At 32.5% G+C, this 25,826-nt stretch overlaps 7 protein-coding genes and 1 long non-coding RNA gene across 9 annotated transcripts; 3 read left to right on the forward strand and 5 right to left on the reverse strand.

The window, feature by feature from the left end:
• Positions 1-4,162: 4,162 nt before the first annotated feature.
• Positions 4,163-6,782, reverse strand: LOC107367569 (solute carrier family 52, riboflavin transporter, member 3-A). Its single transcript, XM_015935285.3, has 3 exons — positions 6,300-6,782; positions 5,754-6,027; positions 4,163-5,019 (listed from the first exon to the last, which is right to left on the reverse strand). The coding sequence occupies exons 1-3, from the start codon at positions 6,534-6,536 to the stop codon at positions 4,232-4,234; spliced, it is 1,299 nt and encodes a 432-aa protein (XP_015790771.2). The 5' UTR covers positions 6,537-6,782; the 3' UTR covers positions 4,163-4,231.
• Positions 6,783-10,123: 3,341 nt separating this feature from the next.
• Positions 10,124-13,785, reverse strand: LOC107367570 (solute carrier family 52, riboflavin transporter, member 3-A). The gene is made up of 4 exons (XM_015935286.3): positions 12,953-13,785; positions 12,397-12,776; positions 11,849-12,122; positions 10,124-11,526 (listed from the first exon to the last, which is right to left on the reverse strand). The coding sequence occupies exons 2-4, from the start codon at positions 12,616-12,618 to the stop codon at positions 10,748-10,750; spliced, it is 1,275 nt and encodes a 424-aa protein (XP_015790772.2). The 5' UTR covers positions 12,619-12,776; positions 12,953-13,785; the 3' UTR covers positions 10,124-10,747.
• A 264-nt stretch (positions 13,786-14,049) lies between these two features.
• Positions 14,050-15,640, forward strand: LOC107367529 (uncharacterized). The gene is made up of 3 exons (XM_015935234.3): positions 14,050-14,268; positions 14,357-14,388; positions 14,476-15,640. The coding sequence occupies exons 1-3, from the start codon at positions 14,160-14,162 to the stop codon at positions 15,451-15,453; spliced, it is 1,119 nt and encodes a 372-aa protein (XP_015790720.2). The 5' UTR covers positions 14,050-14,159; the 3' UTR covers positions 15,454-15,640.
• LOC107367528 (uncharacterized) lies at positions 15,608-18,450 on the reverse strand. The gene is made up of 4 exons (XM_015935233.3): positions 17,707-18,450; positions 17,386-17,506; positions 16,498-16,960; positions 15,608-16,410 (listed from the first exon to the last, which is right to left on the reverse strand). Exons 1-4 carry the CDS (start codon positions 18,069-18,071, stop codon positions 16,160-16,162), a joined length of 1,200 nt encoding a protein of 399 aa, XP_015790719.2. The 5' UTR covers positions 18,072-18,450; the 3' UTR covers positions 15,608-16,159.
• A 35-nt stretch (positions 18,451-18,485) lies between these two features.
• Positions 18,486-21,463, reverse strand: LOC149094155 (uncharacterized). Its single transcript, XR_016198355.1, has 3 exons — positions 21,328-21,463; positions 21,129-21,259; positions 18,486-20,113 (listed from the first exon to the last, which is right to left on the reverse strand). It is a non-coding gene; the product is annotated as an uncharacterized LOC149094155 (long non-coding RNA).
• On the forward strand, positions 21,239-22,976 carry LOC107367530 (uncharacterized). Of its 2 annotated transcripts, XM_015935235.3 has the most exons (4): positions 21,239-21,310; positions 21,441-21,510; positions 21,909-22,229; positions 22,582-22,976. In XM_015935235.3, the coding sequence occupies exons 2-4, from the start codon at positions 21,450-21,452 to the stop codon at positions 22,779-22,781; spliced, it is 582 nt and encodes a 193-aa protein (XP_015790721.2). In that variant the 5' UTR covers positions 21,239-21,310; positions 21,441-21,449; the 3' UTR covers positions 22,782-22,976. The 2 variants fall into 2 exon arrangements, with proteins under 2 accessions (XP_015790721.2, XP_015790722.2); XM_015935236.3 differs by lacking the exon at positions 21,239-21,310 and having other exon boundaries at positions 21,375-21,510.
• Positions 22,977-23,386: 410 nt separating this feature from the next.
• Positions 23,387-24,882, reverse strand: LOC107367514 (protein O-mannose kinase-like). The gene has a single exon (XM_015935218.3). The coding sequence runs from the start codon at positions 24,635-24,637 to the stop codon at positions 23,615-23,617; it is 1,023 nt and encodes a 340-aa protein (XP_015790704.2). The 5' UTR covers positions 24,638-24,882; the 3' UTR covers positions 23,387-23,614.
• Positions 24,883-24,904: 22 nt separating this feature from the next.
• LOC107367515 (COMM domain-containing protein 8) lies at positions 24,905-25,780 on the forward strand. The gene is made up of 3 exons (XM_015935219.3): positions 24,905-24,952; positions 25,046-25,210; positions 25,265-25,780. Exons 1-3 carry the CDS (start codon positions 24,920-24,922, stop codon positions 25,631-25,633), a joined length of 567 nt encoding a protein of 188 aa, XP_015790705.2. The 5' UTR covers positions 24,905-24,919; the 3' UTR covers positions 25,634-25,780.
• The last annotated feature ends 46 nt before the right edge of the window (positions 25,781-25,826 follow it).

The raw sequence follows: 25,826 nt of genomic DNA on the forward strand, positions 1-25,826 counted from the left end.
AGTCTTGATCGATCACTCCTAACCATTGGAATGTCTGGTTTTTGGGTTTAATCTATCGTAAGGTTTACCTGGTTAATTTGCTTTGACAATCTGTTTTCAATTGGTATTTGTTTGGTAAATTAATGGGTTAAATTATCTGTCCGCTATTTATTCAGTTGAGGACTTTGAACAAATGAACTCAAATTTATGGAAATATAACAATGATCAAGTCTCAATAAGATAGTCGATGCAACAATCTATACATCTATATATCTACAGGGCATTTCAGCTAATTTTACCGTTGTAAATTGGTTATATCTTTGCTCCTGAGTGAACTTGAGGTGTGATATTTTGTTTATGGAAATTTAGGCGATACTCAATTGTCATATTTCAAGGTCAAGGTGATTCAAGGTCATTGCGTTATTTGACCTCTGACTGATATTTGCAGGTCATTTTCTGAGAGCGCGAGAATTTTTATATTGTTTGATGCTAGTGACATGTTCATAACTTATTCTGGTCAAACGATATGAGTGTTTAGGCATTGATGTGTTGATCAATTGTTTTTGAGAAAAATGCATTTATCTTTCCAACGGTGCGAGATACCAACTCATAGCAAGCATCAAACAATATAAAAATTCTCGCGCTCTCAGAAAATGACCTCCAAATATCAGTCAGAGGTCAAATAACGCAATGACCTTGAATCACCTTGACCTTGAAATATGACAATTGAGTATCGCCCAAATTTCCATAAACAAAATATCACACCTCAAGTTCACTCAGGAGCAGAGATATAGCCAATTTAAAACGGTAAAATTAGCTGAAATGCCCTGTATATACAATCTATTAGGGGTTTTCATAATGTTTTGACCTAGACTAGTTACCATGTATTCTGAATCATGGAAACATATTAACTCGATCCGCAATTTCTCTTAGGTAAACTCTGGCCAATTTCAGAAAATTGTGCTAATGTTAAGCTTTTCAAATTAATCAATAATCAAAAATAAATCCGAAAAAATTCACTGATTTATTAAACACTCCATTTCAAATGGATAAAAGTGATCTGAAAACCACTGGTAACTCCTCAATTTTGATCATGATGATAGCCTTAGGTGCAATCTCATGAAATATGGTGCTAAAAAACCCAAAATATTCATGGACCCAATTTTAGCACTTTTATTATACGAAGACTTTTTAATATTGATTATTCCAGATGAATCTCTGTATCTCCCGAACAATTGAATATAATATGATTTTTTTATGAGCAAGCTAACATTGGGAGTTGATCTATACGTAACACCTACAAAAATAATTTTCCAGAAAGATCATCAATAAAAAAATCGGCTAGAAGTTAGTTGTTGCAGGTTTTGAAAATCATGCATGAAATGTAATGAGTTACCATTTTGTTAAAAACAGTATTTTTGTCCAAAGTATTATTGTAATTATTTTCTGATGCATATATTGATAGCAATAGAAACTCAGGAACACTGTCTCACAAAACACTTGCAAAAAAAGTTTATTTTGAATGTAATAAGCTCGAAAATTGCCAAAATTGACCAAAAATTTCTCAAATCGCCCAGTTTTGCTAGAATTGAAAAATTTCGAAAACCAACGATTGATGGGCGGCACTCAAAATAGCCAAACCAAAACAGCCAAATGCAAAATAGCCAAAGGGTCAAAATAGCCAAATTCAAAATAGCCAAATTCAAAATGGCCAAATTCAAAACGGCCAAATATAATAGGCTTAAATAAGACAACCCTAATCAGTTTAAATTTGGTAAAATAAGAGCAAACCAATTTCATTTACAAATAGTGCTTCCAAATATGGACTTCTCTTTCATTGAGTCTAATAAAGGCCATCCTTTAAGTGTGAAAAATAATTATTTATATCGAAAAAAGTCAACTTATAATGATGTCTCATATTGGGTTTGTGAAGATAAGAGCTGTAAAGTTCGTGGTAAATTAGACAACAATATATTTTCAACCAGTGGTGAACACTCACACTCTTCGGAATCAACTTTAATCATACAAAAAAAACAGTCACTCGAAATAAAGAAAATAGCCAAAGATGATCCATCATTAAATGGTTTGCAAATTTACACCAAATCTTTAAACAAAGTTTCATCAGATCTTAAAGTGACCAATCTAAGTAACCAAATCTAAAACATTGGGTGCAAATTGAAGCCATTTATTTCCCTACAATCAACTATTTCTCGACAAAAACTGAAATAAGTACCTAAAGATATGTTACTTTAACTGTACAAAAAGATTTCATTTTGTTCAGCTGTATAACCAGATTTTATTGCATTTTTAAGTTTTTCTCATTGAAGCTGGTTTTTCATTAACAAATTGTGAGAATTTGAGTCTTTAAATATGGATTGACTTTTTTCCAACACATCCATAACTTCATCAACCACTTCTCTATCGTTTTTGCCGCATTGGACAATACGGTGAAAAAAAGCCAGTCCCGTATTCAGTGAAAAAATTACGATCAGTCATGATCTAGGTTCGACTTGTAGACATAAAAACGGAAACCTCTTTTAATTTAACTTAAATTAGTTTATCAATAACGATAAACTGTTTTTGGACATACAGTTACTATCACTTTTAATTTACGCTGACAACTTTAAAAGGCCAAAATATGTCTTTAACCAGAAATAACCTCTAAACAAAATTGCTTTTCTGTCCGTATTAATGGTCAAGCTTGCAAGGTAAAATTTTGTAGATGCTTAGGAATCTTAAAGAAGACTGCACCACTTGCTTTCACTACAAGTATTTAGTTCGTTTCAAGGATTACGGGTTGGACAATTAGTCTCATTAAACACTTATAATCTCTACGTATATATGCACAATACTAGACTTTAGACAAAGAATTAGTGGATTCATAAGACTTGCGAAGACTAGAATCGTGTTTAGATTCAGCACAATTGAGAGATTAACATCGAGCGTTAACATAAATTTAACTTTATTGAAGTTAAATTTAGAGATAGTTAACACGAATTATGAGAAGTAGAACCTGCTATAAGAAGCAACTTTATTGAAAAGATAACAGATTAATTTGAGAATAACAGAATTAAGTCTGAATAAAGAAACCTTAATCAAAGGTTAATCATATGACTTTAAGAAAAGATTTTACAGTTAGTAAAAATTAAGTGTTTCGGTTTTAACCAAGAGTTAAACAAAGTATTAATACAAGTGTAATTATTTTTAAAGGCAGCTGAACCATTACCAGTGACTCAGGTTTACAGGGTGGGGAGAAAGTTTCTAGGCAGTGACGTAACAATAATGGATTAAAATATTTTAGAAGGTGGAGCTTAAATGCCTAGAAACTTTCTCCCCACCCTGTATGGTTGACCATTGTGGTTAATGTGTGGAAGGCTAAGACGCCTAATATACAGCCACAGACATTGAGTTTCGCACACTTTCAAAAAAGATACGCATATAGCTGATTATCTAATCAAAAATGCTTTAAAAGTCTAAATTGATTAGATATCAACTGTATGCGTATCTTTTTTGAAAAAGTAACTTAATGTCCATGGCTGTATTAAAAGAATATAGTAAAGGGTGTGACGCGTAAAAAGTAAAGATTATTTTAATTTGATATAGTGATGTTCGATATGAGTATTTTTTATATATCGATATTTTTGATATTGAGGGCTTTAATATCGATATATCAAAAAATATCAAAAAAACTTTTTTACATTTAAATTTGACTCATTTGATTTGCTGAAATGTTTTTGTCACGCAGAGTTGCAAAGTCACATGTTCTTAGCCTTAATTCAATTATCAATTCAACATTTCTAGCTGTAAAACACAAATATTTTCAAGACGAGAAAGATTGTTCATGAAAAAATTGGACGCATTAATGTCCAAAGGTGCAACTTTAACCATTTTTTCAATGTTTTTATATCGATACCATATCGTAACTCATATTGATATTTTCTTGTGAAAAAATATCGATATATATCGGTTGTTTCGATATATTAGCACATCACTAATTTGATAAGAATTAAGATGAAGAAGACACTGATAAGAATGTCCAGTTTGTGTCTCCTTCTCTTTCCGGCAACATTCCTATCATTGTCATTCTTATCAAACTAAAATAATCACTTTTTACGCGTTACACCCTTTATAATAAAAGATTGTATTAAAAGTAATAATGGAATAAATGGAATGAAGTAGGTTAAAACAATTTAACGAACATTTTTAAAGGGTACAAATACCCTTCAACCTGATGAATAATCATCGATTTGGGCTACAAGGGCTCTCGTGAACAAGGATTATAAGATTTGAAGATATGGGTATAGTTAAGTAAAGTAAAAGTAAGTATAGCGCCAATAGCTGATCCAGTTTGAGTGAAAACACCAACCCAAAAAAGGGCCAACTGTCCTCGCTTGGAGAAATCACGAAATACTGAAGCAATACATGACTTAGTGTATGTAAAGGATCCCTTCAATGCGGTCCACGAGATTATTAATAGGAGAGACCCGAAAGGAGAAGAAACTAAAGGTGGAGATGGACTTAAAACTGCGGTAACAGCTGTGTATATAGAGAAACCAAGTCCCAAAAAGGTTAATAAAGTTAACATCTTTAAGTTAATCTTTGATTTCCAGAAGAAGGCTAAAAAAGCACAGATTGGACTTGCTAATCCAGAAATTTTAACGGCCAGGCTATAAGCTAAGGTACCGTATGGAGCACATGAATAGCTTTGAAGTGATGGAAGGACACCATTGGTTAAAGCACTAATCAATGCTTGGAGGAAAAGTAAGTAACGGATCCTGTTTCTGCTTAGTTCAAATGTTTCAGTTGTCATGATTGGCGATTCATCGTCATCATCTTCTTTATTCATTGGTTTTTCATGAGATAACTCGGAATGACAGAATGATGAGTTGAGTATAGTGAATGAAACCCAACTGAAAATCATTATTACCGTTAAGAAGACACAGAATATTGCCACAGAAAATTTAGGTTCAGGGTAAACTGCATGGCGGTGAATAGTTCCGTTTATGATTGTTGTTTCACATGTTGGATGACCACCGACCCCTGAGTAAGAAAAGAGAAAGTAAAAAAGTTAACAATCCTGTGAGTTGATTTTGACATAAATTATAGTTTGCATAGCAAATATCATATTGTCTAGCTAATTTACCATCAGATTACACTTGATAAGCAATTAGTATTAGAGGTTGATGGTTACCCTAGCATAGTTAACGTAACTTGAGATGTATAAAAACACTTTTAAGATACTCTCCAGGTCGTGTTTGATTAGGGAATAATGTTTGGACGATTTCTGATTAGTTTTGATTAAGTTGTGCGCAAAAACAAAAATTTTTGACGAAGAAATTTTTTGAGCTCAGAAATCACAATTTTTGCAGATTTTTCGGAATTTTGGACTTGAAATAAGACTTAGCTGCATTTGGACTTCAGATTAGATGCATAAGTCAGCTGGATTATGGATATATAGTCAAAAGTCTTTATTTCTCGCGTAAAGTCGAAAAATCTGTAAAAATTTTCAATTCTGTACTCAAAAGATTTCTCTGTCAAAAATTTTTGTTTTGCGCACAACTTAATAAAAACTAATTGGAAATTATCTAAACCTTTTCCCCTGATCAAACACGACCAGGAGAGTAACTAAGAAGTGTTTTTGTCCGTCTTAAGTTAACTATGCTAGGGTAACCATCAATGGATCGCTCTAATTATTACAATATCAATATGTTTGAAATGTCTAAATCAAAAATAAATCATGCATGAACTTTTAAGTTATTGATCTCCAAATTTACCTTGGAAAAGAGCGACAATGCTAGGAATTAAACCACTCAAGCTTTCGCCAACAAAAAATGACATCAAATATTTGGATTTGAAATTAGCCATGTAGGGTAAATAAAGAACTGATGAGGTACAATCGACTAGAGCCAAGAATCCAGTTAAAACTAGAAAAGGAAGGCTGTGTTCCTTTGCCCCGATTACCACAGTGGTCTTCCAAAATTTAGCTAATAATATTGAGGAAAAGACTCCAATGGCTAGAGTCAGGTGGATCACAATTCCTTCATATGACTAGAGTAAAAGAAAATTGAGAATATCTTCATCAAAATCATCAAGTAGATTAAATCTAAAGACTTTTTGATAATGAAACCTTGTGAACATTTCAAGTACAGTGTACAAATAAAGATAGTCATAAATATTGGAGTGATGAAAAAACACTCAACATAAAGACAATTGAAAACAAGTAGCATCAAATTAACAACTCAAGTTGATTATAAATTAATTTGTTCAATAAGTCGATTCAATATCAATCGGAAGTCATTTAGATTGCGAATTTTCCTTACCTTCAGCTTTTTGCGAAATAATCCAAAGGCAATTGGTCCAATGTTTGCCATTTGTATGATGATCACAATATAAGAAGCAAGGCTCCATTTTTCTGGTAACTGAGTCGTTAAAATTGGTGTTTGCGTCCATAGCCCATTTATTGAGACCCAGCAACTGATTCCCAAAGCGATTACAAGCAAATCAACAATTAATCGTCGCTCACGGAAATATGACATGAAACTCCCTAGATGACACATTTTAACCAGCCTAGTGAAGATTGTTAAGACCCTCTTGCCTTTAAGATACTGTAAAAAACGTATAAATTAAAGAATTGATTACCGGTTTTTCTGGTAAAAATGAAATGGTGAAGTTCTGTAAAGCAAGAGTTAGTAGCACAATGTATTAACAATGCATGTATAAGGTAAACAAGTAGAGAATGATTCGTTTAGAGTGCATCTCGAATCACAGGAAATTGATGAGCAATTCGAAACATAATCTTTACTTGTTTACCTTATATAATATGTTATGTAATACCAACAATTTTACAACATTAAACGTATAACAAGCGTAAGAAACAATGGAGAAGATTCAACGCAAATCATTTTCCTTTATAATCAACAATTATCTAGACAATCGATTATCAATCAGCATAATCAGCGAAAGTAATTAAATAATTTACAAACATTATTTCGAAATGATTGAAAGTCAATCATTTCCTTGATTTTCATTTACAAAACATGTTCTTTGCTAATGACCTTTGCTATAAGGTTGACTTTGGGCGATAATTTCATTTTGCTAATGAAGGATTCATTGAATTATGATCATGTTGTGCTTTTGTGAACCATGAGCTTATTCAGATTGAACAACTATAAGTCCAAACGCTCAAGGTTATTCAAGGTCCCTTTCTGAGATCGAAAATTTTTCCGACCCGATAACGTTAGTCGAATGTTTATAACTCTTATTGGCTAAAGGATATGAGTGATTCCATACCATTCCGTTAATCAATCGCATTTATCAAAATTCATTTATCTTTCCAATGATAAGAGTTATGTGCATGTGACTAACATTATGCCTGCATGAGTGCGCAAAATGAAAAAACGCCCGATATACGATTGTAATCAGACCCCACTCACCACAGCAGATTTAGTCTTAACGGCATATTTGCCATTAATCTCGTTTAACCTTTAATTTTTCCATTTTTTCATTCTTCGACTCCAACTTGGGCATCAGTTACTCATCAACCACATGATTTTCAACAGTGATTTATATATTGTCAGCTTCGTCTCTTTGAGATCTAATTGATTGCTGTAACTTGATTCCATCTCTTAAAACATTGAAATTCCCGAAGTCCAAAGTCAATACATTCACATAGTGAATATAACGATGAAAGTCATTCTGACGACCCCACTATTTCAATAGGAATAAACAATTGAAAAACACAATTAATATATCGTTAAAGAGAGTATTTAAAACGCTTTTAATCAAGCTATATTGTTTTTATTGAATGATTACTGTTGAAATAATTTTATAAGTTGAAGTCATTCCATTAAAAATATTAACCATCAGAAATTAATAACGAAGATACCATTTGAAATTATTGCATTTCTCATGATTTTTTTATTTATAAAACTGTTGTTTTGTCTTTCTTGATTTTCTCAGCTTCCAGGCATTTCAACTCGGAATATTAATTGCATTTTCAATGGATATAAAACTTAAAGCATTGGATTAAATTATTACTCTTTAATACGGGACTAACAGGCAAGATTATAATCTACCCAGTTAATTGTTTAAACACAAGTCGTACAAAGACTTTCTTTAAACATAATTTATTATTGGCACGTTATAGCCAAACAGATCAAAGTAAACAAGAATCAAAAAATTTTGACCGAAATTCAAATTTAACCTGTGGTTAAAAATTATGTTACAAATTGTTCATTCTTTGTTTATTTAATTAATAATTGATCAATATTTTCAAAGTTGGTCTCTATTGATAGCCAGGGATCAGAGGCTCTTTCGTATGTAAGATAATCCTTTCTAATCCGCCTCGTTCGTTTTAAATTTGAGATTAGCCATGAGGCTTTCAAAATAGCTAGCATTGAATTTTTTGAGATTATTTTTCATTCTTTTGTTAATTGCTCGGAATTCTGAGTGACAAATCAGCCTGAATTAACACAATTATTTCATTGACCCTTAAAGTTTCAATTTGTGTAAATCCAAAGTAAAGTATCCTTAATTTCCTTTACTTTATAGCATATTTTACTCTTGACATAACAATCATGTCATTTTTTCCAGGCAAAGGTCAGTACGAGCTGTATTTTCTTTTCTGAGTTTTTTCTTGTATCCCGTAAGATAATGGTTTAATTTTTCTGAAAATTCAACATGTTATGGTATATGGGAATACTATGTAGTTATTTTTGAAATAAAGATGCTTATTATGAGGGTATGATTATTTGTGACCTCAGTGTTACAGGATTTATTCTTTGAAGCTTATTTAAATGATATTAGTGGTTATAACCTTTTAATCGATCAACCTTGGTAAAGACGGCAGTTGATGGTAAATTGTTGGCTAGTCTTGATCGATCACTCCTAACCATTGGAATGTCTGGTTTTTTGGTTTAATCTATCGTAAGGTTTACCTGGTTAATTTGCTTTGACAATCTGTTTTCAATTGGTATTTGTTTGGTAAATTAATGGGTTAAATTATCTGTCCGCTATTTATTCAGTTGAGGACTTTGAACAAATGAACTCCAATCTATGGAAATACAAGCGAATCCATTGAGTTTGACGGCTCTTTTAATTTTTTTTTGCGCATCTAATTTCCATTGATGTGATAGAGGATTAGGTGTAATGCCTAATTGTAATCTTATCACATCGATGGGAATTAGATGCGCAAAAAAAATTGATAGAGCCGTCAAACTCAATGCATTCGCTTGTATAACAATGATCAAGTCTCGATAAGATAGTCAATGCGACAATACTGTCAAACCTCCGATAATGACACACGCTCAAAATTTCACAGAGCCATGGATCCCTGGTAACGAAATGCACCATTTAGTTTAATTTAGTTTTTAAATTGAAAAAAATTTGCGAGGACTTCAATTATGGTTTTAATTGGGTATACTCGTATAGTATAATCGATTGTATTATAATAATTGCCCAATTAAACAGCAGAAACTAACTATTAACTAATAACTATCTTACTAACAAACAATATATTACTTCGTCGTCTTTTTAGTAGCTAATTGACAGAAGCTTCGAAAAGCGCCATTTACTGTCCATCGCTATGCATAGATCAATGTGAAAGCAATATGAACCCAGTTTGATGAGCCTTTTTGTTTCACTCGTTTTGTTATGTCTGCTCTTTGCCATACTTTACATGTAAAAATTGAATGTTGATTCCGTTCTTCTCGTTGATCTTTAATTTGCTACCCGAAAGATTTCGAGACAATTAAACACTCATAAAACCTAATTGGTTTTTGATAAAATATTAAATTTTACTCGGGTACTTCCCTCGTTATGTTTGTTTTAATGCTTGATTTGTGATCTTTTTGGGTTAAATTAAATTATTTTTCGACCGTATGTATAGACTGTTCCCTGGTAACGTGGCTCCTTTGAGAGGCTCGCTTTTTGAGAGGGATCACTGTACACCTTTTTGAAAAAGGCGGCGATGCCTTAACATGGGAAGCTAGAATGTCTTCCTTGTTGCTTTATCCGTTCCTGCGAGTCGGAAAGCAACTCCTCTGTATAAGACAGTGTCTCTGCTTTTTTGAGATAATAATACAATAATTGTAAAGATATTGGAGGTTTGACAGAAGTTATAAAAAGGTACAGAAACCGCTTTCAATTTAACTTAAATTATTAATATAGTTTATTAATAACGACAAACTGTTCTTGTTTTTATTATTTTACACTTAAAGAGTAACAATTCATGTAATTAGTTATAACTGTAATATAAAAGTTAAGTAAAATATTGCACCTATTTCAATAATTGATGAGCTCGATGAAAGTTTATTCAAGTCGATGCACAATGAATATCAATTATCTTCTTGGAAAAACAGTTAACTATCAGTTTTAATACACGCTAACAACTTTAAAAGGTAAAAATTGTATTCCTTTAACCAGACAATCACAACTAATTTTCAGTATGACTTGCACACACAATATTCAATGGCATTTTGATTGTATAACCAAATGATTGACAGAGACAATATATTTAAATTATCAATTAAAGCGACGTTATTCAGAAAATGGCTCATGAAGGTCCATAATCGTTTCGTTGATGGGTTGAATTTTTTCAAATAATAAAGATGGTAATGTTTTGAGATGACTTTTTACTTCTCATGCTTTTGTGGACCAAACTCACTAGTATTATGAGATCTAATTGATAAAATTGGTCGCTTTTGTATTAAAATTGCCCGTATTAATGGTCAAGCTGATGAATAATCATCCATTTGGGCTGCAAGGTCTCTTATGAACAAGGATTATAAGATTTGAAGATATGGGTATAGTTAAGTAAAGTAAAAGTAAGTATAGCGCCAATAGCTGATCCAGCTTGAGTGAAAACACCAACCCAAAAAAGGGCCAACTGTCCTCGCTTGGAGAAATCACGAAATACTGAAGCAATACATGACTTAGTATATGAAAAGGTTCCCGTCAATGCGATCCACGAGATTATTAATAGGAGAGACCCGAAAGGAGAAGAAACTAAAGGTGGAGATGGACTTAAAACCGCGGTAACAGCTGTGTATGAAGAGAAACAAAGTCCCAAACAGGTTAATAAAGTTATCATCTTTAAGTTAATCTTTGATTTCCAGAAGAAGGCTAAAAAAGCACAGATTGGATTTGCTAATCCAGCAAGTTTAACGGCCAGGTTATAAGCTAAGGTACCGTATGGAGCACATGAATAGCTTTGAAGTGATGGAAGGACACCATTGGTTAAAGCACTAATCAATGCTTGAAGGAAAAGTAAGTAACGGATCCTGTTTCTGGTTAATTTAAATGCTTCCCTTGTCCCCATGATTGGCAATTCATTGTCATCTCCCTCTTTATTCATTGGTTTTTCACGAGATAACTCGGAATGACAGAATGATGAGTTGAGTATAGTGAATGAAACCCAACTGAAAATCATTATTATCGTTAAGAAGACACAGAATATTGTCACAGAAAATTTAGGTTCAGGATAAACTGCATGTTGATGAATAGTTCCATTTATGATTGTTGTTTCACATGTTGGATTACCACCGACCCCTGAGCAAGAAAAGAGAAAGTAAAAAAGTTAACAATCCTGTAAATTAATTTTGACATAAATTATAGTTTGCATAGTAAATGTCATATTGTCTAGCTAATTTACCATCAGATTGCACTTGATAAGTAATTAGTAATGTTTGAAATGTCTTTGCAAATCATTTATCTGTAAAATATATTACAAGGATAGCGGAGGAAATGTCAAAAAATGAATTATATTTTACAGCTATTAGCGATGATTTGAACAGACAACTATCGATATCAACTACTGATATTCCGACAAGACTAAATCATGAAATTTTAGGTTATTGATCATTAAATTTACCTTGGAAAAGAGAGACAATGCTCGGAATTAAACCACTCAAGCCTTCGCCAACAAAAAATGACATCAAATATTTGGATTTGAAATTAGCCATGTAGGGTAAATAAAGAACTGATGAGGTACAATCGACTAGAGCCAAGAATCCAGTTAAAACTAGAAAAGGAAGGCTGTGTTCCTTTGCCCCGATTACCACAGTGGTCTTCCAAAATTTAGCTAATAATATTGAGGAAAAGACTCCAATGGCTAGAGTCAGGTGGATCACAATTCCTTCATATGACTAGAGTAAAAGAAAATTGAGAATATCTTCATCAAAATCATCAAGTAGATTAAATCTAAAGACTTTTTGATAATGAAACCTTGTGAACATTTCAAGTACAGTGTACAAATAAAGATAGTCATAAATATTGGAGTGATGAAAAAACACTCAACATAAAGACAATTGAAAACAAGTAGCATCAAATTAACAACTCTCAAGTTGATTGTAAATTAATTTGTTCAATAAGTCGATTCAATATCAATAGGAAGTCATTTAGATGGCAAATTTTCCTTACCTTCAGCTTTTTGCGAAATAATCCAAAGGCAATTGGTCCAATGTTTGCCATTTGTGTGATGATCACAATATAAGAAGCAAGGCTCCATTTTTCTGGTAACTGAGTCGTTAAAATTGGTGTTTGCATCCATAGCCCATTTATTGAGACCCAGCAACTGATTCCCAAAGCGATTACAAACAAATCAACAATTAATCGTCGCTCACGGAAATATGTTCTAGACATGATACTTCCTAGTTGACAATTAGATTGTGTTGAATCGATAGAATTTAATGTATCCAGTTTGATAAGGTTACCAATAAGTTGTTATGGATGAAAATAACAATGATGGTGATGGATGATGAAATAAATATAGCTGATAAAATCCAATTATCTCCAAATTACTGCAAGGGAACAAATGAAAGAGTAGAATGAGGATTAAAAATATCAAATAATGTATCTGTGAGAAGAGTTAAAGAGGCGACATTGTTAATCAAGCTTGTCAACTATTTATTTGAATAGCTACATGCGAGATGACACATTTAAACCAGACTAGTGACGATTGTTAAGACCCTCTTACCTTTAAGAAACTGTATAAACGTATAAATTAAAGAATTGATTACCGGTTTTTCTGGTAAAAATGCAATGATGAAGTTCTGTAAAGCAAGAGTTAGTAGCACAATGTAATAATAACATAATGGAAATTTTACAACATTAAACGTATAACAAGCATGAGAAACAATGGAGAAGATTCAACTCAAATCATTTTCCTTTATAATCAACAATTATCTAGACAATCAATTATCAATCATCATTATCAGCAACAGTAATTAAACAATTTACAAACATTATTTTGAGATGATGGAAAGTTAATCATTCCCATGATTTTTATTTACAAAACATATGTTCTTTGCTCATGACCTTTGCGATATGCTATAAGGTTGACTTTGGGCGGTAATTTCATTTTGCTAATGGATAATTCATTTAATTATGACCATGATGTGCTTTTTGTTATACTTATTGAAAAAACAATTATTCTTGTATAATAAAAGAATAAAACCAATATTCTTTGCACTTTAATCGAGCCATATTGTTTTTATTGAATGATTACTGTTGAAATAATTTTATATGCTCAAGTCATTTCATTTAAAAATATTAACTAACCATCAGGAATTATTACATTGTACATTGTTTATAATTTAATGGCAATATATAAATGTAGTTTTGTCTTTAATTGCTCATAAATGCTTAATTTTCCCAGCTTCTAGGCATTTCAACCTGGAATATTACTAATTGCATTTTCAATGGATATAATACTCAACGAATTAGATTAAATTACTCTTTAATACGGGATTAATGGGTAAAATTATAATCTACCCGGTTATTTGTTTCAACACAAGCCGAATAAAGACTTTCTTTGGACATGAATTATTATTGGCACGTTATAATCAAACGGATCAAAAGAATTAAGAATCAAGAAATTTTGAGCGAAATTCAAATTTAGTCAAGAAATCCAAAGTAAAATATCTGAGCAATTTGATTTAAAAGTAGGTTGGATTCATTAACAATTGTGAGCTTGTCAATTGGTCAATTCCTGATAGTAAGATTTAAAAACTTGGATCAATTTTTTTTAAATCTCAAACAAAAAATTTCTTCACATATTACCTCAAATGACATTTTAACTTTGACTAGACTTTGTTGTTGCTTTAAATTACCCATTGATTTGTACTCATTTTTCTTGGTTTCCTTTACTTTATAACATATTTTTTACTCTTGACATATTAATTATGTCATTTTTTCCAGGCAAAGGTCAGTATATAAGCCGAAAATCAGGAATAACTAAACGTCGTGTCACTTGGACACGAGAAGGTGGTAATGAAGGGGTTCAGCCCGACGGTAAGCAATTGTAGTAAACAATAACCTCATATAATCTATTAATCTTAACCATTTTACATCTTTATCTGTTACCAATCAATTGGATTAGATAACGAACCGTGCCTTACGTGTATAAATCAGGTAAATATTGTTGTTTGGATCAAATGAATCTATTGTTTTGACTTTGGTCTCCTAAATTTCTTTGTTATTGGATACTTTCAAAATCAGCGAAGGATGGAAGCCGAAAGAGAAAACGCTGTACCAATAGAGATGGACGAAGATGTAGTTCATGCAGCTCCAAATTCACCAGAAGCAGATTCATGCAGAATTATTATTAAGCTTTCAAATGATGAAGACGATAGTGATGACGATAGTGATGACGATATTGACGATGATGATGATGATGAAGTCGCCATGGATGAACATGATTATGGTAGTGGCAATGGTTGTGGCAATGGTAGTGGAGCCGGTCATGGTAATGGCCATCACTACAATTATGGCAATGGTAGTGGAGTAGGTAATGGAAGCCACAGCAACGGTAATGGTGGAGATGGTGGCAATGCTGGTGCCAGTGCAAGTGGTACTGCTGGTGGTAGTGCTAGTGGTAGTGCTGGTGGTGCTAGTAGCAGCGCTGGCGATAGTGGGCACGGTAGCAATGTGACTAGACAGAGTGGAAGTGGTCGCAGTGATCCAGAACCAGAACCAGTAGCTGGCCCAAGTTCAGGGTACATACCATGTACAAGTATAGTGAATTACGGAGCAAGCACGAGTGGTCTTGTTCCGTCATCTTTTGAAGATGAAGAAGAAGGAAAACGGCCGAAGAAAAAAGTGTGTGCCCCACCAATGGATCTTGATGATGATGACGATTTTGATGAAGATTCTGATCCAAACAATAACAACCTCCAACGTATTCCTACACCCTTACTGTATGGAGGTTACTATTATCCAGTTGATGATCCTTCAGGTATTACTCAAGATGATTGGAATGAAGCTGGCCCTTCTGGTGTAAATGCTGGTGCTTCCACTTCCGCGGGTCCTTCAGGTGCCTATCAAACATCTGATTCTTCCTTTTCTTCATCTTGTTCCCATCATTCCTTGGTCGATCGTTATACTCATATGAATATTTCCGGCTGTGAAGATCAAACGGACGATGAATGTGCTTTTAGTGAAAGCGGAGACGATGCCGATGATTTAGAAGATGACTGAAATACATAAAAATATATAATTAAGACGAATTTATTCTAAACTTAATTGTGCATTGAGTGTTCAGTATTTTTTATACTTACTTTCTTAAAATTTCTTAACCAATTCATAAAATTATAAAATGCGACGATATTTTTGAATAAATATGAAACATCAATTTTTCAACAGATCTTTCTTTCAATACTGAAAAGATTGTTTTATTTTTCAATACTGGACTTGATTAAATCATTGCTGATTTATAAGTAGAGATTAAACAATTTAAATTGATCTGTGATATGGTTCGGATCATTTTTAACATTTTTGGTAATTTTTATCCAAAGTGCATTAGAAATTGATTGTCATCAAATCTCAACGAGTAATTTTGTCGTAATATTTAAACATATGCTACTGTAAAATAATTTATAAACATTTTTACAAGGTTACAATCAACAAAATGAGAGATATTTCACTTTTGTGAAAATTTAGTATTTGATTGTCATTAATCAATTTCAAGGTGAGTTACAAGCTAATTATAAATAATGTATCTTTCTGATGGCTCTAGTAACGATGAAAAGGTGATAAAATTGTAACAAATTGAACAATGTAAAAGGTCAACTTTTGAGCGTGAAAAATGTAATATTAGAAGAAAGGTACATTCGAAACAGTCTCAAATATCATTAGTTGAATTCATACCAATGTCATTTTTGATTGGATAGATGCTCTTGGATGATCAGTCTTTGATTGAATCTCTCAAAGGAAACATCATAAGTTTTGTCCGCATGAAAGATAGCAAAGGTAATTCTTCGAAAATCTTATTAGTTTCAGATGGTGTAATTGATGATTTGGTTGTGGATCGCATAGAAGATGCATCTTGCATGTGAGAGATCAAATTGTGGAAGGGATCAGTTGATGTCGACGATATGATGGAAAGAGGCTTGGCTGATAGTTCGTTGTTTTGTAGTGATGTTGCTGATTCAGATTCTGTTTCGAAATAAAAAGCGACAAAATAAGTTAAAAGAGCAAATATTTTAAATTAAATTCGGAATAAATGGAAAATAGTCGTTTTACCATTGGCTTTAACAGTTGCTTTAGGGCTTGAGCAAGGTTGCATAAAGTTAGGATTGTTTAAGAAAAATGTAACATCCAATAGATTGTTAGAAGGATTGATTTCTTCCGACGGATTAGCTAATCCACTTGTATTCAAATCAAAATTTACTTTAGGTACTGATGAGGCACTTGAATTTTGATTTTGGTTTGATTCACTCAAGGTTTGTTGTGCTTTTTGTGACACTTGTGGGAGTTTGGTTGATTCAACTAAGGATGGCGGCTCACAATTCAATGAGATTGTGCACGATGTTGTTGATGTAATCGGCGGCGATGAAGATGGCGATGACGATGAAATTTGAGACGAGTTTTGATTTTCAACAGTATTGACCACCTCAGGTTGGGAATCAGCCAATGTTACTTTACTCATGGTGAGTTCTTCTGGCTCTGAACTTGATTCAGATGTATTGACAAAAAAGTTATCAATCTAGAAAAGAAAACACAAGAAAAAAATCAATTAAAATTTAGGATATTTCACATAAAATGAGTCAATCCCTTCAAATAATTTTATGTATAATGAGTTGTCAGCAAGAAGTAAACTTTTGCAAATGAGGAAATCGTGGCAAGTTGACGTAAATTGGCGTAAAAAAGTTAATTATACTATACTACAGCCAAACTGACTAACGGTAAAATGGTGGAACAGATAAAATCTTCATAGTTGTGCTTTTCTTAATGGTTGGGTTGAAAAGTAAAAGAAAATTGCTACATAAGCTTAGAAGGTTGATTTTTTGAAGCAGTGAAAAATTGGTGAAACAAGGTCACTCTATTTTTTTCACTTCAACTGACTCCATCATCAACTTCATGATTTGAATTGAACTAGAACATTAAATTATCATTATGACAATAACTTACAATATTTTTGTTGTCAATTTTAAGAGATCTAAGAAAGACTTGGAATGTATGAGAAGATTCCCAATTTAAGCGAAATGACGTTGATTCTTCCAAATTTGTTAATTTTTCCCATATTTTATAGCTATCAAAAGAAAAAAAGTAAACAAATTAATATATTAAATGGATTATATTGCTTTTGAGAGGAAATTACAGTGGTTGTAAGCTTTTCCATGATTTACGATAATCCATAAATAAAGCAAAAAGATTCAAACTTCACTGTACCTACTGTTACTAGATACATGAATGTTTGATAGTTAATAAAACAAGGAAACAATAACAAACCTTTGAGATGTTTTATCGTTGAAAAGATCAGATGTAATGCTTTCATTGGCTTTATCATTTTCATCGTTAAAAGCCTTGATGAAAGATTGATTAATAATCATATCCAAGCTAGGTAAGCTTGTCGTTAAATTTTGGGTAGAGTCTACAGGTTTAGAAAAGGACGTCGGACTTTTTAGGCTATCAGTTTTATCTGGATCAACTGGAAATGGCTGACTATTAGATATGTTGATAGTCTCACCATTAATCAAAGGAGATGCCTCTTGAAAATCATCGAATTCATCGAAATCAGCATCATCCAGTTGAGTTTTGCTTGGATAACTAGTATTAGTGGATTCACTGTCGTTCACTTCAACAGTAAAGCTCATGGTTAAGTAGATAATGGTATCACTTATTAAAATTTAGAACTTAGAAGTTTATAAAAATATTCATAAATTATTTAAAGGTTTATACAAACTAACAAAGAAAATTAGAACAAAAGTAAACAAATAAATTAAACTAAATGTAGATTGTAAAGGTAACATAGGTGATAAAAGTTGAGATATGGTTTTGTTGATGTGGTAAGGCCACAAATTGATGGTTCAGTTTACAATAGTAGAAGTTGATTGTTTGATTAAACTATTAAAAAATGAATAGTCTAGGAGTAATTATAAAATCTAGATAACCATCATTGAGAGAAAGTGTCGAAAAATACAAAAAAAAACAGTTAATCAAAGGTAAAATTCTTTCATCTTGTTTGTTGTGTATATTCAACGAGCAAAAAAATCAGCTGACTCAACCAGTGAGCTACCAAAAAAAGCGGTTTATTCAATTTCGTATTTTTATAAATTGTTATAAATTGTGCAATCTAAATTTAAATTAATTTAATTCACTCTTGATGATAATCTTTTCTTGATTTGTATCTATTTACTTGAATATTTAATGAATAATTAAAGGAATCATTGTAACAAGAATCAGTTTTGATACAGATGTACACAATTGCATGTTGTATCAAAATCAACCAACCTCATCTTTCAAAGTAATCTGAAGATCTTGAATAAAATTTAATCAAATAAATTAACAACTTTCAGACTATTTAGTTTGGAATTATGAAATTTTCATGTTTCATCAGCAATTCATTGACCATTAAAGTTGGAGTGATGTGACAATGAATGAAATTTTTTTGTTCATGTGATAGAAAAGTGTCTTGAAGTAACATTAGTTTTAATCTTTGAAAATTACGGTCGGGTAACACTTGAGTATTTCCGTTCTTTAAAGGTGAATTGATCTTCATTGACTCTTCTTCTTTGAAACAGTTTGTTAAACAAGATTACTTATCATGTTTATAACATTTAAGAAGGTAAGATCATCTAGATATTAATGAATAATACTAATTTAGTGGCATCAAACCACTAGACAAAATCCATTAATAATATTGATCCATTGTCGCCAACAAAACAATCAACTTGTACAATACACCTTAACATTATATCATTTATTTCCGTTTCTCATTTCGTGTGCTTGTCGTTATTGATAGCCAATGTTGATCGTTAGATACAATCAAATGATGACGATGGTAGGGATGATCATCATTTTGATTGAAGGGACAATTTCCTGTTATTCAGCATTAACCGATCACCTTTGTCTTCTCATTGAGCAAATATTGTCGATGCAATTTAGAATGGAAAAGCTTAATAGACAAATCACTGAACAGCAATGGTGATGTTAAGTTGCGAAATTTCCATACTCCAAAAAGATTGAGTGGCAAAGAGAGTCAATTTCATTGAGAAGAAACTATGAAGATGAAGAGGGGCACTCATTCCGTCTTCTCATTTCACAATGCTAAACATAAATACACACTGCGTAGATGGTGAATAAGATATTGCCAGATAAGTGTTAATAGATTAAGGTTGAGTTTTCTCTTAAAAAAAGAAATGAATGAACGATCTCAAGATCTCAATAATACTATCTTCTAGATGATAATGACAGGAAATAGTGGATGTAGTAGAAAATTGATGAATGAGAAAGATGATATTGATATGTAGTCCATGTCTCCACGAGAGTGTTAATGTAAGTCATTGAGGTTGATGATATTTTTGAATTACAGTTCATGAAGATCTAAATGATATTGAATAAGGTCAAACTATCCAAAGATGAACGACTGGTGTTGAAAAACATTGATAAAGTCAATAACTTATATCGAAGATGGATCCACTTTGTAAATTATCAAAGTCAACTCAATATCTTGTTAATCCAAACCAAGTAAATTGCCAGAGAGTTTGATTCGGGTATGAATGAATGGTCATTTAGCATTGGAAACGAGATAAACGTGTAATGTGACTGAAAACGCAATCAGATGATGAAATGGACTCCAAACAATTTCCAGAGATGATCATTGAATTTCCTCGTCAAAGCAAATCGTTATTATTCCCTAGAATGATTAAGAGAAAGAATAAATTACATGAGAATGTGATTTAAATGAAAAAAAGACGTGATTCTTGATTTATAATGGATCAATGGAGCCTTTGACGGCCTTAACAATCCTCAGTTTCAATCTTTAAGTTTGACTTTCTTTCTGAACTGAATTTATGATGAAAACAATTATTACTTAAATGAGGTGGGAAAATGAATGTGAATCGCCTACTTGATGTTTCAATGGGTCTGTAAATGAGCGATTAGGAAGATCACAATTACTTTAATGTAAAGTAAATGTGTAAATGATATTTCGCTTTCAGAAATTTGATTCTATTCAATTGGATTGAGCGAACAGTTGATTATTCTTGATCTTTTTTTCTTCGATGCCCAGACTCAGCAGATTCAATTGTGAGTTTGTTTTACGGAAGAAGATGGAAGAAAAAAGAAAAGAAAATGAATAAAGAAGAGGAAATCGTCCTACACATGCGATTGGGCAGGCAATTAAATCAACCTCAACACCGACAAACAATTATCTCTAATTGCTGAAAAATTTTTCGACTCAATATCCACTCGACATTACAAATAACACCACTTGATCAATATCATCTCGTTTCCGGCGACAATTTGTAATTCTCGAGAAGATTCCAAGTCCACAATTTCAGCATCTTCATCAGCATCTTTCTTTTCAGGTTAGATTGTCTTCTCTGTTGCATCCAAGTTGATTCTTTCTTTTTCTCATTCACCATGGTGAAAGATGATAAGACCTTATCATGATGCAATTAACTCTCCTCCCATCAACCATATTTAGGTTTCATCAACCAAACCTGCCGATTCATTCACAATTAAGTTAACCAAGGTTTCTAGACAATTCAGTTACATTTTAATTTCACCTAATAGTAAATAATTAGCTAGTAAATTATCTATTCCATTGCTAAATAACTTTCTATCTTCTCCCTCATCCTCTCACTCTGTCAACACAACCATCAATCATCGTTCTACTCTTTTTTTCATCTTTCATCGCTGCTTTTCACCTGATTGACTCTCAGCAAGAAGAGGACACTCACGGTTACTGAAAAGACCAAATAAAAGCCATCCAAAAGTCCATTTACCATTGCCAACGCCAAATCTTCCATTGATAATCCTACTTCTTCTTAGCTTTCTCCTGAAAAAAAAGAGTTGAAAAACATTCATCAGTATAAAAACACCAATAAAAGTAAGATATTTTCTTACCTAGATAAGACTGAATTCAGTTGTCTCATTAATGTCTCAACAAGAATCAGCATAAAACAACAACTGATCCAGTATTCAATAATTACCACCTTTACTGTTACTTTTCCTTGAAGATTGCCAATATGACCACCATCAGTCAATCAGCCATTTTCACAACACTAGTCATTTGCTCCATAACTGCTGGTAAGTTTGAAAACCTTTACTTTTATTATTTCACTCTTAACCTGATTAGGTTAAATTTAAATACACATTATAATCAATTGTTATAATTAACACCAGAAGAATAGTCAAAGTTAATTAAACACGTTTCCTTTGGATAGGATAAAAACAAAGCTCACTATGAACACATATGAAGTGAGCTACAAAAAAAGAGAGGGAAAGTTATCTTGTGATTGTGAATCAGAGTATTTTCAATCAAATGTCTTCTGTTTACAATCAGTATCTTTCATCTGTTGGTCTCTTTCTTAACCAAATGAACAGCTTTTTTTGAATTTTGTTGAATTTAGTTCATTTTCTTTAATTTCCCTAAAATATGGATTAAGTATGGAAAATATTAATTCTAATTAATCTTTCCATTGCAGCCATTTTAGCTCAACCCAATGACCGAATTACTGCCAAAAAAGAAAACAATTACATGTCAGTGATGTCGGACGCTGGTAAAAATGTTATCGATACTCAACCTGTATCCTGTTCAATTTGTAATTCAATCTCAAAAGAAGGATTAACTGAGCAAGAGATCCGTCGAATGGGTGCTGCTGGTCAAGAATGTATCACTAATCCAAAAAAATTCGTCAAAAGCTGTGATCAATGGCGAGCTGACCATTCAGATCATCCATTAAATAAATCAATTCGATACACTGGTTGCTATAAAACTGTCTTCACTCTCGACTATGATATCGATGGTAAGTAAAATCAACCGATTATTATTTAGCCTGAATCTATTCTCATCAAACCTTGTTAACAGTTATTAGAGATGACAAATCATAAAATTGTTACTATGTTTCAATTTAGATCAATTCATTGAGTACAAAGTTAGTCAAGTTCTAGTATAATGATTATACGAACGACACCTTAATTGGTCAATTAACCTTGCATATTCCATTATTACTAGCTCAAAATCAGTGAGAATTAGCGACTCAATAAACGAGTCATTCCAATAATTGATAAATATCGCTTTGTAATTGAATGCTTGAAAATATCTCTTCGCTCTGACACACATTAATGAATTACCTTTGTAATCTTAACTATTTCCAGGTAACAAGGAGCCAGAGGAACGAGTTGTTCGAAGCTGTGGATTCCTCGGAACTCCAGGTTGTTTCAACGCTCCTGGCCATGGAACCACTCAAAAAATCTGTTTCTGTACTGGCCCTGAGTGCAATGGATCATCAAGCTTGATACCCAGCTTCATCAGCATCGTCAGTTTGATTGTGTCTTTAATATTACTTCGACTTTAAATATGCGTCCAATTTTACTGTCTATCAACTAATTTGATTGTTTTTAAATGTGTATGTTAATAGGCTTGAGTAAAAGATAGCTAGTTTTATCAATTCTTTGTAAATTAACACTTTCAAAGTAAATTTGTTTACCTTGAACCTTTTTGATTGTAATAAACCAAATAAATTGTATTATTAAATTCCTTTTACTTTTAATCAAATTGCTTGTTACTTTCCTTGTCATTTTTTATTCCGAGAAGCTCAATCTCAGCTCTGAAATTCATCAATGAATTTGGATCAACCTTGAATGATAAAATTACCAAAGATTTTCTCAATTAAAGTGACAGATGAAGTTGCTTGAACTTTTCAATCCATCAGCCATAGTTTTACTCCAACAGTCGATATCATGACAAATCACAAATCAATTCAGATAGTCCATTCACAATAGTACTCAATTAATCAGAGTAATTAGGACAGTTTTACTATTTTAATACTACTTCAGTTGTGCTTCAGTTACACTCGGCATCTATTGATGAAATATAATAATTGAATTAATGGCTGTAAAATTATCGTAATTACTTTCCGTTGAATTGTGCAATGAAATTACATTCACAACCATGATCGTCTCAACCTCAATAAAGTTTATTAAATGAATGTTGATAATTAAAAAAATAATGGTATGAAAAATGATAAACATACAAAACAAAAAGTATTTACAGTAAAATTTCAGATTCAGATTGAGTTAACAGAAAAATAGCAGCTCTTGTTTACATGGTAATTGAAATTTAAAATAGTAATCAGCACTTAAGGTACACATTTAACAGAGAAGAAATCTGATGAAAATAGACTTGAGATCATTTTCTTGCATAGTTGGATTCCATTTCCACCAACAGTTCGGAATATAATTCCATATATGACTGATGAACTTTCGCAGCAGTTGGCCTCAAAGAAGGATCCATTTGCTTACATTGAATGTGGACAGGCTTTAGTCGAGCAAGCAAAAACTCAGAATCTGACGAGAATTTGAGGAACCAAGCACAAACGTCCGGAATTTTCCAAATATCGATCTTTTCATTATATACTGACATCTGACTATCATTGAATGGTCTATCCTGATACGGCCAATGTTGTTCAGGAGCAGCAAAGGTGCCAAAAATCTGCCTGGGCCCACATTTGATTCCGCTGCTCTTAGCTGATGGTAAAGCATCAAGATCATTGGCAACAAGCCTTAACCCACTGGTCAATGGATAGGTTGGTTCTGTATCTGTCTTTACATCATCCAGAGAAAGTAGAAATTGTGAAAGTAATTTTTCTAAGCTGTTCGAGTCACACATTACCAATGGACCAGAAGGATGTGTGTGAAAAAAATTGACCAAATCAACGTAATGAAGGCACAACTTGAGACAATCTAGAGTACCATTGAGAATTTTGTTAGGCCAAAACTGAGTCCAAAAAGGAAGGTTTAACGGATTGCCAAGAGGATGAAATTGAGTAATAATAAATGTATCATTGCAAGCTCCAAGTAGCTTGACAACCTTGTTAGAGTCAGCTAGCTTTATAAGCATGGCTCGATTGTGGTTAAAATCATCTTGATAATTAGTGTCCTTCAATTCTGACAGCGCAATTAATTGATGTTTCCATTTAGCAAGCCACACTACTTTCACAGCTCCTTCACCAATAACAGCAATTTTAGTTATTTCGTCTAGATCATCACAGGTTAACTTGGACTCACTGTCTGCCTGGTTTTCAGCTGTTTTTCTAGAGCCACTTGAGAAACCATCTTTATCGCTAATAATCGGTAGCCACTGGTTAATTAAAAATAGAGAACCAAGTGAAATCAACAGATACCATATCATAACAGCTCCTTTGGTAAACATAGGTTGCCTCTTTTCTGGTTGTCATCTTCATAGATCTGCAAATGAATGTTTGGATCCTTCCATATTAATCCTTCGTTTAGTTGAATACAAATCACTGTGATAATGTTACCTGTGGTGTTTTAGTTAATCACCGTTTTGGTACCGTGATAGGTGGATCTGATTGTGCGTAGACGAAAAAAAACAAACACTTGTTAAAACTCAACCGAATGATTTGCCTTCTCTAGGCTTTTGTTTACAGCATAAACATCTGATTTCTTACCATCTGATTGCCAAAGTAAGAATATGAGATCTCCATCGATTGAGATAATCTCAAAGGTAAGGTTTGTTAATTTTGTGTATAAAATATTATTTGACATTTTGAAAGAATAAATATTCTTCATACTTGCTCATTATAAATGATTAACATAGGTTGTCCATGAGCTTATCGATCAACATTGTGGTAGAGATGGTCCAACCGAAGAGTTATATGTTCCAGATCACTGGCCTGATGTAGAAAAATTCAATTCCTTTGTGTCAACCATTAGCCAGTTGATTGTTCACAGTGTTGACTTCAAACATGGCCAAACATTCAAAGTAAGTATTTCCATTCAGACATGTAGATATCAATTTTAACATATATTTTTACAGTTTACAGGTGATCTACCGGAGGAGGTAAAAAAGTCAATACACGAAGCAATTGAGATGAGGAGAGCAGAAATCAAAACTGGTCTTATTGATAAGATAATTTCATCGCCCTCATCTATAATATCATTACCCTCACCATTAACAGTGATGAAAGATTTTGATTGGCAGGTTAAAATGGTTCTTGCATCTAATTTACTCTCTGAGATCAATGAATCTTTGATCAACTTAGACCTTTCACTTGTCAAATCGGTTTCCAAAGGTTTTGACTCACTTTCTGACCAAGAAGAAATATCATCGATAGAAATGGACAAATCTGAGATAAGACAATTGATTGAAAAGCTAGAGGGCCTTATGGATAAATTAGACCATTAAAGGATACGATCAAAACAAAAACTCCTCCATTATTACTTAGAAATTCAATTTTTATATCTACTAAAACATGTTATTGGTGATTATCTTCTCAATAGCCTTCTTGATATTGAATCACCGTTAATTTATTAAAAATATAATCTAACTGAACTGATTTTGAAATTTGCTACGTTTACTACCAATGGAGTATTAAAAT

Source organism: Tetranychus urticae, chromosome 2 (genome assembly GCF_039701765.1).
Source record: "Tetranychus urticae isolate SD_2017Ah chromosome 2, NJAU_TeUrti_SD_1.0, whole genome shotgun sequence".
NCBI classification, from domain to species: Eukaryota; Metazoa; Arthropoda; class Arachnida; order Trombidiformes; family Tetranychidae; genus Tetranychus; species Tetranychus urticae.